We start from the raw sequence: 19,114 nt of genomic DNA, 5'->3' as shown, positions 1-19,114 counted from the left end.
GAGAAATATGCATTTTTGTGCACCAGGGGAGAATGGATTTATGCATCTACACAACAATAAAGAGTACCAAATAATCATAACTATTATCCTCATAATGCAACATCTGAATAACCTTATAGATAAATAGGCCCAAAATGATTGCTTGCGTAGACTTGTGTTACCACCTATAGTATTTGTTAAACCTCACAAATTTCTTAAAGAAAAAAATTGTTAGGAATATATGTGCATTAGTTTGATGATATGTTTAACAAAATACTTAAGTAGAAGTTTAGAGTTTGCAGCCTCAACGGATAAGACCACTTTGGCTATCCGTTGATGGTGCAGCTTTACTTAGAAATAAGTCTAGTGTTGTAGCATATTTCAGTCTCTGTATTTAAGATATAATTCTTAGAAGTTGAGAGAAAATATAAGTCATGTTGACTACCAGAAGATATGCAAATAGGAAGGCCAATTGTAAATATTTCATGCCTTGTAATTTTGTATAAATGAAGTGGTATCAACGGATGTCTTAAAGACCTTCAACGGATGAGAAACAAAGCTTCAACGGATGTCTCTAAAGCTTCAACGGATAGAGCTTCAACTGCTAACACATCAACGGATAAAGCCATCAACGGATGAAGGCTTCAACGGATGTTCTGTTAAATAGCAGTTGATAAGTGGTAATTGTAACAGCAGACAGAGGCACATGGGTTGTCAGAGATAACTGAAACGTGGAAGCCTAATTTCAGGAACATCAGAAAAAGCAGCCGTTCTACTCTAGTACAAAGAGGCAATAGTCAACAAAGTACTTGAGTGATATGGAGAAGAAATAAGTGGAGAACTTATTTTATTATTGTATTTTTATCTTTGTCTTCACTTGTACACTTGGTGATATATAAACCAAGTAGCAGCTAGTAATTAGATGAGAATTTTTCCAGTGCTGTTTAGAAAAATCTTGAGAGAAAAATTATCTAGTTTGTACTAGGATGCAGCTGTGATCAACATCTTGAATCACAGATTTTCTGAAATACCATCTCTGGTGGAACAACAATCCACCAGAAAAGTTTTTAAGGTCTGTTGTGTTCTTTACATTAGTGCTTGAATATATATCTGTCTGTATTAGCTTAAAGCAATTCACACACTTGTTTATCTTGAACACAAAGCCTTCAAAACTGCTCAAAACTTGAAAAAGTTTTGAGATTTACATTCAACCCCCCTTCTGTAAATCTCATTGTTAGTCCGCTAGGAATAACAATTGGTATCAGAGCAAGCTCTTGACACACAAAGAGTTTAAAGGTCTTGGAAACTAACAAAAATGAGTAAGAAGGATATTGGAGTAAAAATCCCAGTTCTTGACAAAGACAGTTATCACCATTGGAAGGTGAAAATGCACCTTCATCTACTCTCCCAAGATGAAGGTTATGTAAACTGCATTGAGAATGGTCCTCACATTCCCCACAAAGTAGCCACAGTTGCTACGGCCACAATTGCTGTTGGTCAATCCATTCCAAAACCTAGAGCAGAATGGACAATGGAAGACACAGAAGAAGTCCACAAGGATAAGAAGGCTATGAACATTTTGTTTAATGGTCTTGACAAGGATATGTTTGATAATGTGATAAATTGCACAACTGCCAAAGAGGTTTGGGACACAATTCAGCTACTGTGTGAAGGTACAGAACAAGTAAAAGAAAACAAAATGCAGCTTCTCATTCAACAGTATGAGTATTTTCATTTTGAAGAAAATGAATCTTTAAATGACACATTCAATAGATTCCAAAAGCTGTTGAATGGACTGAAGCTGTATGGTAGAGTATACCAGGTGAAGGATTCAAATCTTAAATTTTTAAGATCCTTGCCAAAGGAATGGAAACCCATGACTGTCTCCTTGAGAAACTCTCAAGATTATAAGGACTTCACTCTTGAAAGATTATATGGAATCTTGAAGACTTATGAACTAGAGCTGGAACAGGATGAGGTATTGGAGAAGGGAAGAAAGAAAGGAGGTTCAGTTGCCTTGGTAGCTAAAAATGAGAAAGAATGCAGACAAGAAACTGTGAGATCTACATCAAACTCCAAAGATGGCACAAGCAAATCAGAATCAAGCAAGGTTAAGGAGCAAGTTGCTGAGAATGAAGACAACTCCAGCCAAGATGACTCTGATGGTATTGATGAGCATCTTGCATTTCTGTCCAGGAGATTTGCAAAGATGAAATTTAGGAAAAACACTAGAGCCACTAAACCTCATAAGAACATGGTGGACAAATCCAAGTTCAAGTGTTTCAATTGTGGTATAAGTGGACACTTTGCAAGTGAGTGCAGAAAGCCAACTTCTGAAAAGAAGAAATTTGACCAAGTAGATTACAAAAAGAAATATTTTGATCTGCTCAAGCAAAAGGAGAGGGCTTTCATTACTCAAGAAAAAGACTGGGCAGCTGATAGAGAAGAAGAGGATGAAGATGTGGAATATGTCAACTTGGCTCTCATGGCTGATTCTGAGGAAAATGAAGTTAGTTCATCAAGCAACCAGGTAATCACTACTGATTTAACACAGCTTACTAAAGAAGAGTGCAATGATACTTTTAATGACATGTCTACTGAATTGTATCATTTGCGTGTGTCTCTTAAATCTCTTGCTAAAGAAAATAGTAGGATTAAAGAGAACAATCTGTTTTTAAGTAATAGAAATGCTGTGTTAGAAGATAAGTTGATTGACCTAGAAAAAACTAAGCTACATTGTATATCTGTTGAAAATGAACTAGCTGAATCTGTTAAGAAAGTAGAAATACTTTCCAATCAATTAGAGAGAGAGCAAGAGGTGATTAAAGCCTGGAAGACATCTAGGGATGTTAGTGCTCAAATTTCCAAGGTCCAAGGAATTGAATCATTCTGTGAGACTGCCTGGGATAAAAACAAAAAGAAACTGGAATTAATTGATGGGCTGTCAACGGATGTGGAATCAACGGATGATGAAAGTTATCCGTTGAAGGAAGAAAAGGAGCATCCGTTGAAGGTTCCTCAATTAAAACAGGCAGATGTTTCTAAAAGTGAAAATTTAAAGAAACTCAACAAAAAGTTTGGTTCACCTTCCAAGAACTTTGTCAAAGGAGAAGCAAGCACATCCAAAGATTTCAGTAAGGTGAATATAGGACACATGACCTTAGAACAGTTAAAGAATAGGCTCAAAGTGGTTGAGGATAAAAAGGAAACTAAAAGGAAATCTAATAGAAATGGGAAGGTAGGGGTTAACAAACATAACAATTACACACCTGATAAGTATGCTCCTAGAAAAAGCTGTGTGCATTGTAGTAGTGTTAATCATCTATCTGCTAATTGCAAATCTATTAAGAAAACTCCCATACCTGTACCCTCTTCCATGCCTAATATGTCTGCATCACCTCTACATGCTATGCCTGTTATGTCTCAACAGAATCCTTATGCACATTTTGCAAACATGCCATATTTTAACAATCCTTATCTTGCTGCATTTAGTATGCCTCAAATGCCATACAATATGCCAATATGGAATAACATGCTTGCACAATCCATGTCTTATCAAATTTCAAATGTGCTAAATGATTCTGTGACTAACCCTACACCTCAACCAACTACATCTAAGATCAAGGTTGACTCAAAGTTACCTAAGTCTAAAGATGCAGGAGGAATGAAGTCTATGAGAAAGGCTAACAAGAATGGACCCAAGGAAACTTGGGTACCAAAATCAACTTGATTGATTTTATGGTGTGCAGGGAAAAAGAAGAAATCTATGGTACTTAGACAGTGGCTGTTCAAGACACATGACAGGAGATTTCTCCCTGCTCACTGAGTTTAAGGAGAGAGCTGGCCCTAGCATAACCTTTGGAGATGACAGCAAAGGGTTTACTATGGGATATGGCTTGATCTCAACAAGGAATGTCATCATTGATGAAGTTGCATTAGTTGATGGTCTCAAGCACAACTTACTGAGTATCAGTCAACTATGTGATAGAGGGAATACAATTTCCTTCAATTCAGAAGCCTGTGTTGTCACCAGCAAGAAAGACAACAAAGTGGTTCTAACTGGAGTTAGAAAAGGGAATGTGTACTTAGCTGACTTCAACTCTACAGATGCAGAATCTATTACTTGTCTCTTCAGCAAAGCGAGTCCAGTTGAAAGTTGGCTATGGCACAAGAAGCTATCCCATTTGAATTTCAAGACAATGAATGATCTAGTCAAAAAGGACTTAGTCAGAGGAATTCCTCTTGTTGAATTCTCAAGAGATGGTTTGTGTGATGCTTGTCAGAAAGGCAAACAAAGGAAAGCATCATTCAAAAAGAAGCTTGAAACAACAATTGATGAACCATTACAGCTGCTGCATATGGATTTGTTTGGACCAGTCAATGTATTGTCAATTATAAGAAAAAGATATTGCTTAGTGATTGTAGATGATTTCTCAAAGTTTTCATGGGTCTATTTTCTTGGTTCAAAGGATGAAGCAAGTGAAATCATTATCAATCACATCAGGCAAGTCAATAATCATCCTGACTTGAAGGTTAGGAATATCAGGAGTGACAATGGAACTGAGTTCAAGAATTTGTCAATAAGGCTGTTCTGTGAAGAAAATGGAATCATGCATGAGTTCTCAGCTCCAAGAACACCTCAGCAAAATGGGGTAGTTGAAAGAAAGAACAGATCTTTGATTGAGGCTGCCAGAACAATGCTTGAAGAATCAAAGTTACCCACATATTTCTGGGCTGAAGCTGTTAATTGTGCCTGCTACACTCAGAATATTTCTTTGATCAATCAAGCTAAAGGCATGACTCCTTATCAGTTGTTCAAGAGAAGAAAACCAACTCTAAACTTTCTTCATGTCTTTGGATGTAAATGCTTTATACTGAGGAATCAATCTGACCATAAAGGAAAGTTTGATGCAAAGGCTGATGAAGGGATATTTGTTGGTTACTCAACTGGAAAATCTTATAGGGTCTACAATCTAAGAACCAACATAGTTATGGAATCTGTGCATGTTGTGTTTGATGATAAAAAGATTGATGGACTAACAGATGAGGGACACCATGAGAGACTCAAATTTGACAACATTGAGATATATTGTGATGATAGTGAAGAGGAGATTGATGGAGATGACACTTCAAAAGGGATTCAATATATGCCCTTGGATAATGCACAAAATTCTGCATCCGTTGATAGAGGCAATGCAGTATCCATTGAAAGACATAGTGCATCATCCGTTAAAGTACAAAATGAAGCATCCGTTGATCATAGTTCATCAACGGATAATCGATTTACATCATCAGTTGATAGAACTCCAAATTCCCTGCAAAGAACCAACAACTCAGGGGGAGTTTCAACTAATCAACACTCTGTCTCACATCATGACAATACTGAGGCCACCTCATCTAGAGCAAATCTTCCACCTCAAAGGAAATGGACCAAGAATCATCCCTTTGAACTGATCATTGGTGATGCATCATCTAAAGTGCAAACAAGAAAAGCTACTCAAGATGAATGTCTGTATAGTAGTTTTCTATCTCAGGAGGAACCTAAGAAAGTGGAAGAAGCTTTATTGGATCCAGATTGGATATTAGCTATGCAGGAAGAGCTGAACCAATTTGAGAGAAATAAAGTTTGGAAGCTGGTACCCAAACCAAAGAACAAGAGTCCTATTGACACAAAATGGGTATTCAGAAACAAGATGGATGAAAATGGCATCGTCATAAGGAATAAAGCCAGATTGGTTGCTAAAGGCTATTCTCAACAAGAGGGAATAGATTTTGATGAAACATATGCTCCTGTTGCAAGACTTGAAGCCATCAGAATTTTTCTAGCCTATGCAGCCCATGCCAATTTCAAAGTCTATCAAATGGATGTCAAGAGTGCATTTCTAAATGGGAAATTGGAGGAAGAAGTCTATGTAAGTCAACCTCCAGGGTTTGAAGATCCAAATTTTCCAGACTATGTGTATTATCTGTTGAAAGTACTCTATGGACTGAAGCAAGCACCTAGAGCCTGGTATGAAACCCTATCAAAATTCCTTTTGGAGAATCACTTCACTAGAGGTACTGTTGATAAAACTCTCTTCTTTAGGAATGTTAATGGCTCTAGTATACTTGTTCAAATTTATGTAGATGACATAATATTTGGTTCTAAAGATAATAAACTTTGCAAAAAGTTTGCTAAGCTAATGCAAAGTAAGTATGAAATGAGCCCGATGGGAGAACTAACCTATTTTCTTGGTTTACAAGTTAAACAAGTTAGTGATGGAATTTTCATTAGTCAAACTAAATACATTCATGATCTTTTAAAGAAGTTTGACTTAATGGAATGTTCATCTGCAAAAACTCCCATGGCCACTGTCACCAAACTTGAATTAAATAAGACTGAAAGGTCTGTGGACATTACAAGTTATAGAGGCATGGTTGGTTCTCTTTTATATTTAACTGCTAGCAGACCAGATATAATGCTTGCTATATGTCTGTGTGCTAGATTTCAAGCTGATCCTAGGGAGTCTCACTTAATTGCTATCAAGAGGATTTTCAGATATCTCAAGGGTACACCAAATTTAGGTATTTGGTATCCTAGAGAATCTGGCTTTGATCTAATTGGTTATTCAGATGCAGACTATGCAGGTTGCAAAATAGACAGGAAAAGTACAACAGGGTCCTGCCAATTCCTGGGAAACAAGCTTGTATCATGGTTTAGCAAAAAGCAAAATTCAGTCTCTACTTCTACAGCTGAGGCTGAATACATTGCTGCTGGAAGTTGCTGCTCTCAAGTGTTATGGATGAGGAATCAACTCCTTGATTATGGACTTTATGTTGACAAAATTCCTATCTTTTGTGACAACACAAGTGCCATAACCATAACAGAGAATCCTGTGCAGCACTCAAGGACCAAGCACATTGATATCAAGTACCACTTCATCAGAGAGCATGTCATGAATGGTACAGTGGAACTACATTTTGTTCCAAGTGAACAATAAATTGCAGACATATTTACCAAGCCACTTGATGAATCAACATTCACAAGATTGGTAAGTGAGCTAGGTATGCTTAATTACTCATAAAATTTATGTCCTTATTGCAATTTGAATTGAAGCCTGAAATGTATTAGTTGCTAGAACAAATTTGACTTTTTAACACAGATTATTCCATCAACGGGTATTTCCTATCCGTTGAAAGTCAAAATTGTTCCATCAACGGATGTTCATTATCCGTTGAAAGACATATACATTTCTGGAATTTTTTATCCGTCAACGGATAAAACTGTAGTACTTTTCAACGGATGACAATTTACTTTATCCGTTGAAATATCACATCAGTCGATTCAGGTGTCTTACAGCCGTTGATTCTATTTTCTTAACCGTTGATACTCATACATACAACTGTATGTATTTGTTTTAAAGGTAGTTTTTAGAATACTTACAGTTTATTCTTAAACGGCTGAAACTCACTTACATATATTTATTGTTTAATCTTTTATTTATGCTTTTTAATTTGAGAAAGTATATAAGCCCTTCTGATTTTTCATTTTTACTTTACGCTTTCTTGAAACTTCAAAGCTTTTACCATTTACTCTCTGCAAAACCTTCAAGTTATTCTCTGCAATTACTACTTACAACAATGGCACCAGTAGTAAAAATTATGTCTCAATCTGGGTTCATCTATGAGAAGAACAATTTCATAGCTTTGGTAGCAAAGAATGAAGCCCACTCAGATTATCACAAAATGATGGACTTCATCAAAAACTGTAAACTTAGCTATGCAATGCTGGAAGCCCCAACGATTTACTGTGAAGTAGTTGAGGAGATTTGGACAACTGCTGAGTTCAACTCCATAGATATGACCATCTCTTTCACTCTCAAAGGTAAAAATCACTGTGTTAACTGTGATGATTTACTAGCATGTTTTAAATTGCCTGAGAACAATGCCATGACACCACACATTGATAATGATGTATCCAGCATGTTAGATTCCATAGGTTATTCTCTTAACTCTGCTAGTTTAGGGAGTATTAAAAGAAAAGGCCTTAGGAAAGAATGGAGTTTTCTTGGGGATGCCTTTATCAAGGTTTTCTCTGGGAAAATTAGTAATTTTGATGCCATAACTTCATCTCTTGTTAATATGCTCTATATGCTTGTTTCTGATAGGTATTTTAACTTTAGCAATTATGTTATGCTAGAATTGGGTACTAGATTAGGTAACAAAGCTAATAGACCTAATAACATCTATTATGCTAGATTCTTTATGTTATTGGCTAACCATGTTGCTGAAGGTTTGGTCATAACCAATGAGAATAACAAACTCAAGTGCTGGGCACAAGAGAAAAGAGTTCTTGCAGATTTATTGAGAATGGATCTCAACAGCAGTGTACCATTGGTATATTTACCAATCATGGATGCACCTCAGGTAAGTGAGGTAATTGTCTCTACAACTCCTACTTCTTCCAACCCCTCTATTTCTTTATCTTCTAGTGTGCCCATGGAATCTGTGACAATGCCCCAACAGATTCCTACCAAGGTCACCAAAACTAAACTTTCAAAATCAAAGACAAAGAAAACCACCTCTGTTGTTTCTCAAAAGACAATAGTTGTAACACCTACCCTTAACCCTGAGGGGAGTGAACAGGGTGTGAGTGGTGAGGGGAGGGGTGAACATCAAAGAAACCCCCAGGATAAGGAAGGAGAGATAAGTGTTTCCCAAGCTAGCCAAGCCACAGTTTCTCAAAAAGCTGTGGTTGTTGAAAAGGTAACTAGCATATCCCTAGCTGCATCCTCCCAAAAGGATGTAACTATTGAAAATAGTTCCCAACCAGGAACACAGAACAAATGAGGGAGGGACACTGAAGCCAAACACTCGCCAACAAAAGCTTTTATTAGAAGAAAGAGGGCTAGAACCCAATCTTCTACACAGGGTGCACACACTGCACAGATACATCCATCTGTATCTATGCCTTCTCAAACTCAGTTTGATGTGGCTCCAACAAATATGGAGTCACAGCCCCATTCTCTCACAATTAACACACATCAATCACCACACACTTCATCACCATCTCTGGATGTGGATATGTTATTCCCATCAATTCCTGATTCTCCCTCTTTACAACTCAGGGAGGAGCCCCACTCAAATACAGGTGATCATCATCTTTTAGATGATTTGTTGGATCACCCGCAAATTCTTTCAGATGTAATTGAAGGATCTGTGTCACCAAAACTCAAATCAATCCACACAGATTCAACAGTTATATCACTTTCAATTTCTACTTCTTTTCCTTCTTCAACGGATATCACTCATCCGTTGACAAGTGGTTGTTCTTCAACGGATAAGCTTAACAGCAGTTATCCGTTGATACCATCAGTGTCACCTTCAACGGCTATTCCATATCCGTTGATAGTCTCTATACACTCAACTGAAACAATTCCAAGTGTAGAAGACATGATTACTGTACAATCACTTTTAGGACTGAGGGAAGGGAGTGACAATTTGAGTGAGAGGCAGGGTTGCTCCCAGGCAAAAGGAGAGATTGAGAGCTCAAATAAGCATGCTATTTCTTCCAGCATGGCAAAAGTAAGTGAGAGGAGTACCACCTTAGTAGGTAAAGGTGAGGGTGTGAGGATTGTGAGCCCGGGGGAGCCCCTGATGCAAGAATATAGAGAAAAAGAGAGAAAGGCAGGTACAGCAGATATAAGGGTGGATCCAGCCATTGCTAGTGAGTCAATGATTGTGGATGATGCTGAAAAGGAAAGACAATTTCAGCAATATTACAAAGCTGTAATTGATAACATTTCCTTGGATGCTGACACTTTTACTCATCCTGTGTCAGCCTATCAGTTGTTAGCTGCTCAGGGCAATGAGGGGGCAGAAAAGACACTACATCTAGTACATACAACAGAATCTCTTCAAAGGGATAAAGCTGCTATAAACAATATGCCTTCTATAGCTGGTGAGTCATCTGAGGAATTTGGAATAAATTCTAATGATGATGACTCTGTTTCTTTTGATGGAAGCATGAACTTAGGGGGAGATGAAAGCCCTAGTTCTATTCCAAATTTACCTGAATGGGCCTTGACAAAGGAGTCTACATCAGGGCAATTCAATGTCTCCTTAGTCAAACAAATCAGTACTATCCAACAGGCCATTCAGAAAACTTCACATGCTGGTACCAAGGCAATCCTTACAGCTCACCTGGACTCACTGCATCTCATGAAGTTGCAGCAAGTAAGACAGAATCTGAGTGTGGATGAACTCAAGAAGGATATTGCTGACTTGAAATCCTACAATTCTGAAAAATTGGATTCAGTCATGCCCTATGGTACAATGAAGGACTTATTGTTGAGATTGAAAAAGGATTCAAATACTGAAAAGAGGCTGGCTAAGTTAGAAGACAGAGTCCAAGTTATTGAAAATTCTGTGGCCAGCATTCTTCACAACCAACAATCTCAAACAAGTCTACTTATGCAGCTGGCAAATGCACAAGGCTTGACCCCTCTCCTTGATGATAACATAAAGGGGGAGAGAAAAAGGGAAGGGGAAGGAGAGCCATCTACAAAAATCCAGATATCTAAAGTGCTAGTTCCTGCCATCACTACTTCTCCAATTATGCAAATCAAAGGAAAGCCTGATGGAATTGACCTAATCCAGCTAGCAGCAGCTGAAATTCAAGTGAAAGAGCAAAGGAGGAGAATTGATGAAAGGGTGCAACAAATGTTTGGCTCAACACAAGATAAATCAATATCTGTGAAACATAGCACAAAGGTTGAACCAATCATTATGGAGCACAAGCCAGAAAGGAGGAATAAGGTTGGAGAGACTTCTTTCAAGAATCTAAAACCTATAGTTCTCAAGCCCAACACTAGATCCAGCAAGGACTCCACAAAGAACCCCTAGACTTTGCTCAGATGAAAGAAATGGACTTTCCTCTTCCAAAGCCTGATGAAGACAAAGTTTTGGGTGCTAACATCAAAAAGCACAAGGAGACCAAGGACATAGTTGAAAGAATGAAAATGGCCATTATCTTTAGAGAGGGAAAGAGTATCTGTGTGATGCAAGGACATCCCAAATTTCCAAAGGCCAAGAGGGAAGAAACCAAAAGGTTGAAGAAAGAAGCTGAAAAACTCAAGGCTGACAAAAGAGCACAAGCTAAGCTTGAACAACAGCTAAAGTCAAGTCAAGTTGAAGGAGAGAAAGGAATTGAAGTCAGGGGTGAAGACAAGATTGCAAACCTAGATGAGGTTTTTGGGAGTATATTTGGTGAGAGTATGGAGGAAAGAGAGGAATGGCAGAAGGGAAACAGAAGAAAGGCCAAGGCACATAGAAGGAGTGAAGATAACACTGAAGAAACTAAATCAATATCTAAACCACTACCTTCCATACCTGAACCTTGTGTTGCTGATCCCACTATAAACATCCATGGTGAACTAATCATCCCAAAAGAGGAACCTATTGATTGGGACACCATCAAATTGCCTACCTTTTTAACCACTCTTCCACTACCAAAGAAACAGAAAAGAAAATCCAAATCTACACCTCCCCTAACCTCTAAGAAATTCACTCAAAAACAAAAACCTAAGCCTATGCCACCCATTTCTAAAGATGATTATGTTCACATCTGTGACATAAAAGAAATTTCAGACATTGAACTCTATCTGGATGAGCTGGAGGATGTAAGGGGAATAGCTGCCTACAGACAGCTACCAGAGAGATTGGTGTTCAGATACAAAGGAGCCGGGGAAAGAACATGGCCTCTCTACAGGATTCTGAATGAAGGCTACTCTACCTTGATCAGAGTCTTTTCAGCCATACAAAAGGATTCTGGCTTTACCAGGACTGCCAAGACTGAAATTCTCAACAAGATTGCCAACATAAGGAAAACTTGGAGGGAGCCCAATGCTTTGCCCAGAACTTTGCTCATTCAAGAAAGGGGAATTACAATTCACAAATCACCTCATTGGTTGAAGGAATTTAGAGATGATAAAGGAGTCAGAAGATTTTTCAGACTTGAAGACCAACTCAAGATTGCCAGCAATGAAACTCTCAAGGAAATGCAATCTAAGTTGGATATCAGTGATGAAGATGAAGCTGAATTCTACAGACAACTCCAACTCCAAATTGAGGAAAATGACAAAGGGATAGGAAAGAAAACAAGGGAACAAAGAAGAAAAAGATGATTTGCTCAGACTAGAGGAGCACCCTTGGAAATTCTGTAAATCTTCAATTACCTCCTAGTACATACACTTTTGCAACACTTTTAAATTTCTACTTAGTTTCAATTCATATATTTGTTAAGTGTTTTGTTATCATCTAGTTAACCCTGGATTTATGTCTACAATTCTTATAGACATAAATAGGGGGAGATTGTTAGGAATATATGTGCATTAGTTTGATGATATGTTTAACAAAATACTTAAGTAGAAGTTTAGAGTTTGCAGCCTCAACGGATAAGACCACTTTGGCTATCCGTTGATGGTGCAGCTTTACTTAGAAATAAGTCTAGTGTTGTAGCATATTTCAGTCTCTGTATTTAAGATATAATTCTTAGAAGTTGAGAGAAAATATAAGTCATGTTGACTACTAGAAGATATGCAAATAGGAAGGCCAATTGTAAATATTTCATGCCTTGTAATTTTGTATAAATGAAGTGGTATCAACGGATGTCTTAAAGACCTTCAACGGATGAGAAACAAAGCTTCAACGGATGTCTCTAAAGCTTCAACGGATAGAGCTTCAACTGCTAACACATCAACGGATAAAGCCATCAACGGATGAAGGCTTCAACGGATGTTCTGTTAAATAGCAGTTGATAAGTGGTAGTTGTAACAGCAGACAGAGGCACATGGGTTGTCAGAGATAACTGAAATGTGGAAGCCTAATTTCAGGAATATCAGAAAAAGCAGTCGTTCTACTCTAGTACAAAGAGGCAATAGTCAACAAAGTACTTGAGTGATATGGAGAAGAAACAAGTGGAGAACTTATTTTATTATTGTATTTTTATCTTTGTCTTCACTTGTACACTTGGTGATATATAAACCAAGTAGCAGCTAGTAATTATATGAGAATTTTTCCAGTGCTGTTTAGAAAAATCTTGAGAGAAAAATTATCTAGTTTGTACTAGGATGCAGCTGTGATCAACATCTTGAATCACAGATTTTCTGAAATACCATCTCTGGTGGAACAACAATCCACCAGAAAAGTTTTTAAGGTCTGTTGTGTTCTTTACATTAGTGCTTGAATATATATATGTCTGTATTAGCTTAAAGCAATTCACACACTTGTTTATCTTGAACACAAAGCCTTCAAAACTGCTCAAAACTTGAAAAAGTTTTGAGATTTACATTCAACCCCCCTTCTATAAATTTCATTGTTAGTCCACTAGGAATAACAAAAATACAAACCAAAATGATTGAAATCTTAGTTTTTTTCCAAATGCAGGTTCTCTGTCTAAATTAGTCATATTAGGTAGATTCTTGACGGGTTAGCAGCAATAGAAAAATCATGCAAAAATTGAAAATATAGTAGAATTAGTGAAGTGTTCACTATAAGAAAACAATATAAAGAGTCATAAAAATAAAATTCACAAGTCTACTACAATGTTTTCCAAAAGTACATAAGAAAAACAAATTATAAATTGATAGTACTTAAGCCTATAGTAGATCAATACCTTGAGCTCATGTTCTATCTTAGCAACTTGTACATAAGTGCCAAATACATCATAATTTTAAAAGCAGGTACCTATCAAAGTTTTCGATCCAAAAGCAACAACACTTTCGATTAGTCTTTAATATACATGGAGAAAACAACAAACATTGTAACATTGCTTTGTTATGATGTGACCGAGTAACCACTAATGAAATTAGTTGTAACTGCAGTACAACAATTAGAAAATAATGAACTAAAGGCACAATTTGTTAAATATAATCGGTCCATTGTATGTGCAAGAGAAATTATCTAATCATTTATATAAACTCATATAATCATGAAATCGTGTGTATCATACAATATATGCACACAACTCAAGAAAATCAAATAAAAATTTACCATAACGAACCTGGGTAATTAACAGTGAATTCTTCCTTCATCCGGCGTTGACATTGGTCAAGACCTACACGTATATATATATATATATATATATATATATGTACTCATGATATTTTGAGCGGGTCTGGCAGATGAAAAGGTTGTAACTGATTGATCGAATGAAAGAGTGAAAGCCAAAAACTGATTATTTGCCAAAAAATAGCCCAAAATTCACAAAGCTCAGAAAATAGAGAAATTGGCAAGGCTGAAGGTGAGAACTGCCATGTCACACATGCGAGATTTTCCTTTATATACATATATAGACACTCCTTTACGATTTTTAGTATATGTTAACCTAAAACTCGTGCGATGCACAATTGTTTTAAATAATTATCATTTTAATATTTTTATTTTAATATTATATTAATTATAATTGTCAAACGAGTAAATAATGTATTATTTTTTAAGCCCAGTGTCATTATATCGACCAATAAAATAACTTTTAATTAAAAAATTTTTAGTCTGAACAGAGTCCATATCTACCCAAACACTGTTGGCTTACTCGCTTAATGTGTCCGATTATATTTAACTTTGTTTCAATGGTTTCATAATTTTTAGCGATAATATTATATTATTATGTCAAAATAATAAGTTAATTAAGTTATGTCAATTAAGTAATTTCAACAAGTACCAATCAATTACCAACCTTTTAATGTGTCGACTATTATAATATAACTAGTTTAGAACTCGTGCCGTGCACGTGTTGTTTCCAATATTATATAATTTATTTTGAAATAAACATTTTAAGATATGAAATTTGTTCATATCTTGCTATTTTACTTTAGCCTGAATAAAACTATATATTATTTTTTTTAAGTTGGTCTTGTTATTCTTTAATTTTAATTTCATTTTATCTTGGTTTAATTGTATAAATCCTTCTTAGCCCGGATGAAAAGTTCATATTATTTTTTTAGTGCAACGTGTTGACGGAAGAATTTGGTAACAACAGTCGGCGGAATCAAGATCTATGATTGAGGTTCTTCGCCAGAGAAGTGAGCGGAGTGTGGTGGTTGTGATGAATTAGAGGCTCAGATTGCTTAGGGTTGGTGGTGGCTCTTTAATCCTCTCGCTTCCAACCCCTTGAAATTTGCCCACGTATCCTTATTTATAGAGAATCAAGCCAACATAGTTCTTAGAGAAGAAGAAACCTAATGGGCTTAGATTTCTCATCCCGAGGCCCAGTAGAAAACCTATTGGAAACTGTATTCTACTAGCTTTAGGAATGTCCACCGATGAGGCCTAACCACAAAGGCCGAAGGCTCGTCCAAGACTTCGATACTTCGTGGATAAGGCATCTCCCCGGTCGAGGATAACCCTCCGTTACTAGTTATTTCTCTAGTCTGTGGATGCAGGTATAGCCATGGTTTACCCCAAATATTGGACGCATCCTTGTCCACAGAATAAGATGTCCCTGCTAGATTACAAGACATGTAATCCCAAGCTTTTGGATGCAAAGTGCAGAATACTTCGAAGTCTCCCAACGAGGACACCAGCTGACTATAGAGACAGAGCTCCCAAAGCACACACCAAAGTTTACCCCACATCCCCAATGAGGACACCCATTAACTACAGGATGAGGCATTCCGTCTAGGCATACCCTTGGAGATCTCTGACCATGGACACCGCCTTCCCGGGGTTGCATTACAGGAAAGAGTTCTTCAATAGAGTACCTGTAGAAAATATGTTATTAATAATCATCCATCATCTTCCTATCCTCACAAAGCATTCAATGACTCTGCCTAAAAATCCATATATTGCCATCAAAATAACAGAACGCGCCCTAATATCCATATATGTTAGGGCGCGCCTGATCTCCTGCCCTGGAGGGCGCATCCTTTCTTTCTCAAAAAGGGGGCAAGCCCTAATTTGAGGTGATCTTCATAATTTTACCCCAATGTTATCTAATTGACCCGAATATTACTTGTACCAAATTTTAAGCATAACAACTACCCCCAAATTCCATATGCCATTGGAAATGGGATTCGAATTTTCAACCCCCCTAGCAAACTTGAAAATTTTGTATGAGCGTTACCAATTTGAGGGTGTGCCCTTACAAAATTATCCATTCCTCTTTCTTCATCCTGCTCTATTTCTTCTTTGAACATGATAGGTCGTGCCCTAGATGAATGCGCGGCTCATGAATCTATACAGCAACCTCACACCCTCTATTTTAACATTTGTCACTCTCTACCGCTTCTCTTCTTGATGGCTTTCACCTTAATTTGTCTAAAGAGGTTTACCACTTATGCGCCACATCTCTAAGTTTACATGAGCTAACTCGGCATAAGAAACAAAGGTTTGAGGGTTTTCTCTAACTTTTTCATCATAATATTGGTCTTCTATGGGCACGCCTTAAACTTAAAGAGTCATCATAGGAGGGCGCGCTTAAAGGGAAGGCGCGACCAGAATAAAAGACTAGCTCTCTGATCTTCGAGAAATAAATAATCTTTGATGCAAGGAGGACGTACGTTGTTGGTGAGAGTGATCCTTCCACCGATGACATAATATCATTCTATATTTGATTTCTTGCTTCTTGCCAAATCTTTACTCCAAAACATTGATCTCGTCTTTTTTGCAAATAATGTGATTCATTTATTCAAATCAAAGTCAAAACTTATACGATCTTCTACAACCATCTATTTTTCGAGGGCCTGCCCTTTATAGTGGCGGTGTCTTCCTCAAATAATTAACATCATTAAAGGGCGCGTCCTCTTTACGAGGAGCGTCTTTGTCTTCCTCGAAAAGGTAACATTTTTGGAGGGCGCCTCCTCTGTAAGAGGACTATCTACCTCTACAAGATTTTCATCCTTCGAGGGCGTCACCTCTTTACGAGGAGCATCTTTCGCGACAAAGGTATTCATCTTTGGAGGGCGCGTCCTTTGTAAGAGGAGAGTCTTCCTCAACAAAGGTATTCATCCTTGGAGGGCGTGTCCTTTGTATGAGGTACGTCTTCCTCAACAAAGGTATTCATCCTTGGAGGGCGTGTCCTCTGTAAGAGGAGCGTTCACCTCGACAAGGGTATTCATCCTCGGAGATGCGTCCTCTATAAAATGAGCGTCCACCTCCCAAGGGGAATCATCCTTGGAGGGTGAGTCATCTATAAAAGGCACGTCTACCTCGACAAGGTTATTCATCCTTGGAAATGCGTCCTCTATAAAATAAGTGTCCACCTCTCAAGGGGAATCATCTATGGAGAGCGCGTCATCTATAAGAGGCGCGTCTACCTCAACAAGAAAAATCATCATTGGATGGAGCTTCTTCTATAAGAGGTGTGTCTACCTCAACAAGGGAAATCATCCTTGAAGGGCATATTCTCTATAAGAGGAGCATTTACCTTCACAAGGGGAATTATCTTTGAAAGTCGCATCCTCTATAAGAGGAGCGTCTACCTCGATAAGGGGAATCATCCTTGGAGGGCGCGTCCTCTGTAAGTGGGGTGTCTACTTCGTCAAGGGGAATTATCCTTGGAGGGAGCTTCCTCTATAAGGGGAGCATCTACCTCGACAAGGGTATTCATCCTTGGAGGGCGCGTCCTCTCTAAGAGGAACTTCTTCCCTCAATAAGGGTTTTCATCCTTGGAGAGCGTGTCATGTGTACGAGGTGCGTTTACCTGAACAAGGTCTTCATCCTTTGAGGGCGCATCCTCTCTAAGAGGAGCGGCTTATTTCGACAAGGTCTTCATCCTTGGAGGGCGCAACCTCTGTAAGAGAAGCGACTTACCTCGACAAGGTCGGCATTTTTAGAGGGTGTGTCCTCTCTAAGAGGAACGACTTATCTTGACAAGATCTTCATCCTTGGAAGGTGCGTCCTCTTTAAGAGGAGTATATACCTTAACAAGGGTTTTCATCCTTTGAAGACGCGTCCTCTATAAGAGGAACATCTACCTCGACAAGGGTATTCATACTTGGAGGGCGCATTCTCTGTAAGAGGAGCATCTACCTCGACAAGGCTATTCATCCTTGGAGGGCGCGTCCTCCGTAAAGGGAGCATCTACCTCGACAAGGGTATTCATCCTTGAAGGGCGCGTCCTCTATAAGAGGAGCATATACCTCGACCAAGGGTCTTCTACAGAATCTTCATGTAACAAAATCAAATCAAAGATCAATATTTTTAGAAGGCTTCTATCTTCAACGAAACTCAAGGAATGCAGAAACTATCTCATGTAGAAACATCTCTTAACGAGGCATCTCACGAAATGGCATCCAATGAAGGGCATCTCACTCTCAGAGACATTTTATTGAAGTTGAGCGTTTCCTTAAATGTGGGTGTCTTCCTGACCTCGGACATCTCCCTGATTTTAGGAAAATCCATATATCTTATCCATGTGGCAATATATGACACCACAGAACTAATGAGAGTTGACCTATCCCCCCCCCCCCCCCGAGCGTGCGTCTGTTAGAAGTACTTTATTGCCTTATCTTCCTCATCTGTTTCTAAGGTAAATCCGATAATTTCTTCTTGCTAAGAACAACCAGATGACCTTGGTAATCATACCGAAAGAAGAAGTCTTAACATATGAGACAGATATGCTCAGGGCGCGCCGTACAAACTCACTCAGATTATTGAGTATGTGAGGGCGCGTTCGCTGAAACTAAACTTTTGACATACTAGGAAGATCATTGTACTTCATTTGCTTATTTCTAATCATGTCTGTAATGTTGAGGAAGATGACATGGTATTTCAATGAAGGTGCGCATTAAGAGAGATAGCCTTGGAGAGTTTACTTATAACTGCTGATGATATAACATTACATCTTCAGATGGAGGAGCTCATTCATTTCCTGAGGCCTCACCTTGACAGTCAAGGGGTGCATCCTATGATTCATGGTACCTCCCCTCTGAGCTTCTTTTCTTCTGAATTTCCAATATTAAAATTCTCCTTGTAGTTAATAAAGTTCACCTCACTATCAATATTTTTCTGAGAGCACGCCTTAAGGAAATGACGCGTCTTGAAAGACGAGAAATTGGTTCCAGTCGAGCTATTTTTCAAGTAGTGACTATAACTCATCTGATCATAAAGACATCTTCATTGAAAACTTCCATAGACTTTTCTTTCGAGGGCGCGC

The 19,114-nt window shown here is 38.1% G+C and overlaps 1 protein-coding gene across 1 annotated transcript in view; it reads right to left on the bottom strand.

The window, feature by feature from the left end:
* LOC141691106 (uncharacterized) overlaps nucleotides 1-16,910 on the bottom strand; it is a 45,344-nt gene extending 28,434 nt beyond the window's left edge. The window contains exons 1-3 of the mRNA XM_074495849.1: nucleotides 16,741-16,910; nucleotides 15,647-15,719; nucleotides 15,294-15,560 (exon numbers count right to left, since the gene is read on the bottom strand). Coding sequence (XP_074351950.1) covers nucleotides 15,294-15,560; nucleotides 15,647-15,719; nucleotides 16,741-16,910 — 510 coding nt within the window. The remainder of the gene's footprint in view (nucleotides 1-15,293; nucleotides 15,561-15,646; nucleotides 15,720-16,740) is intronic.
* Nucleotides 16,911-19,114: the final 2,204 nt, after the last annotated feature.

Source organism: Apium graveolens, chromosome 10 (genome assembly GCF_009905375.1).
Source record: "Apium graveolens cultivar Ventura chromosome 10, ASM990537v1, whole genome shotgun sequence".
Lineage (NCBI taxonomy): Eukaryota > Viridiplantae > Streptophyta > Magnoliopsida > Apiales > Apiaceae > Apium > Apium graveolens.
Note: the sequence above shows the minus strand (reverse complement) of the source record. Positions and strands in the feature narration are given on the sequence as shown.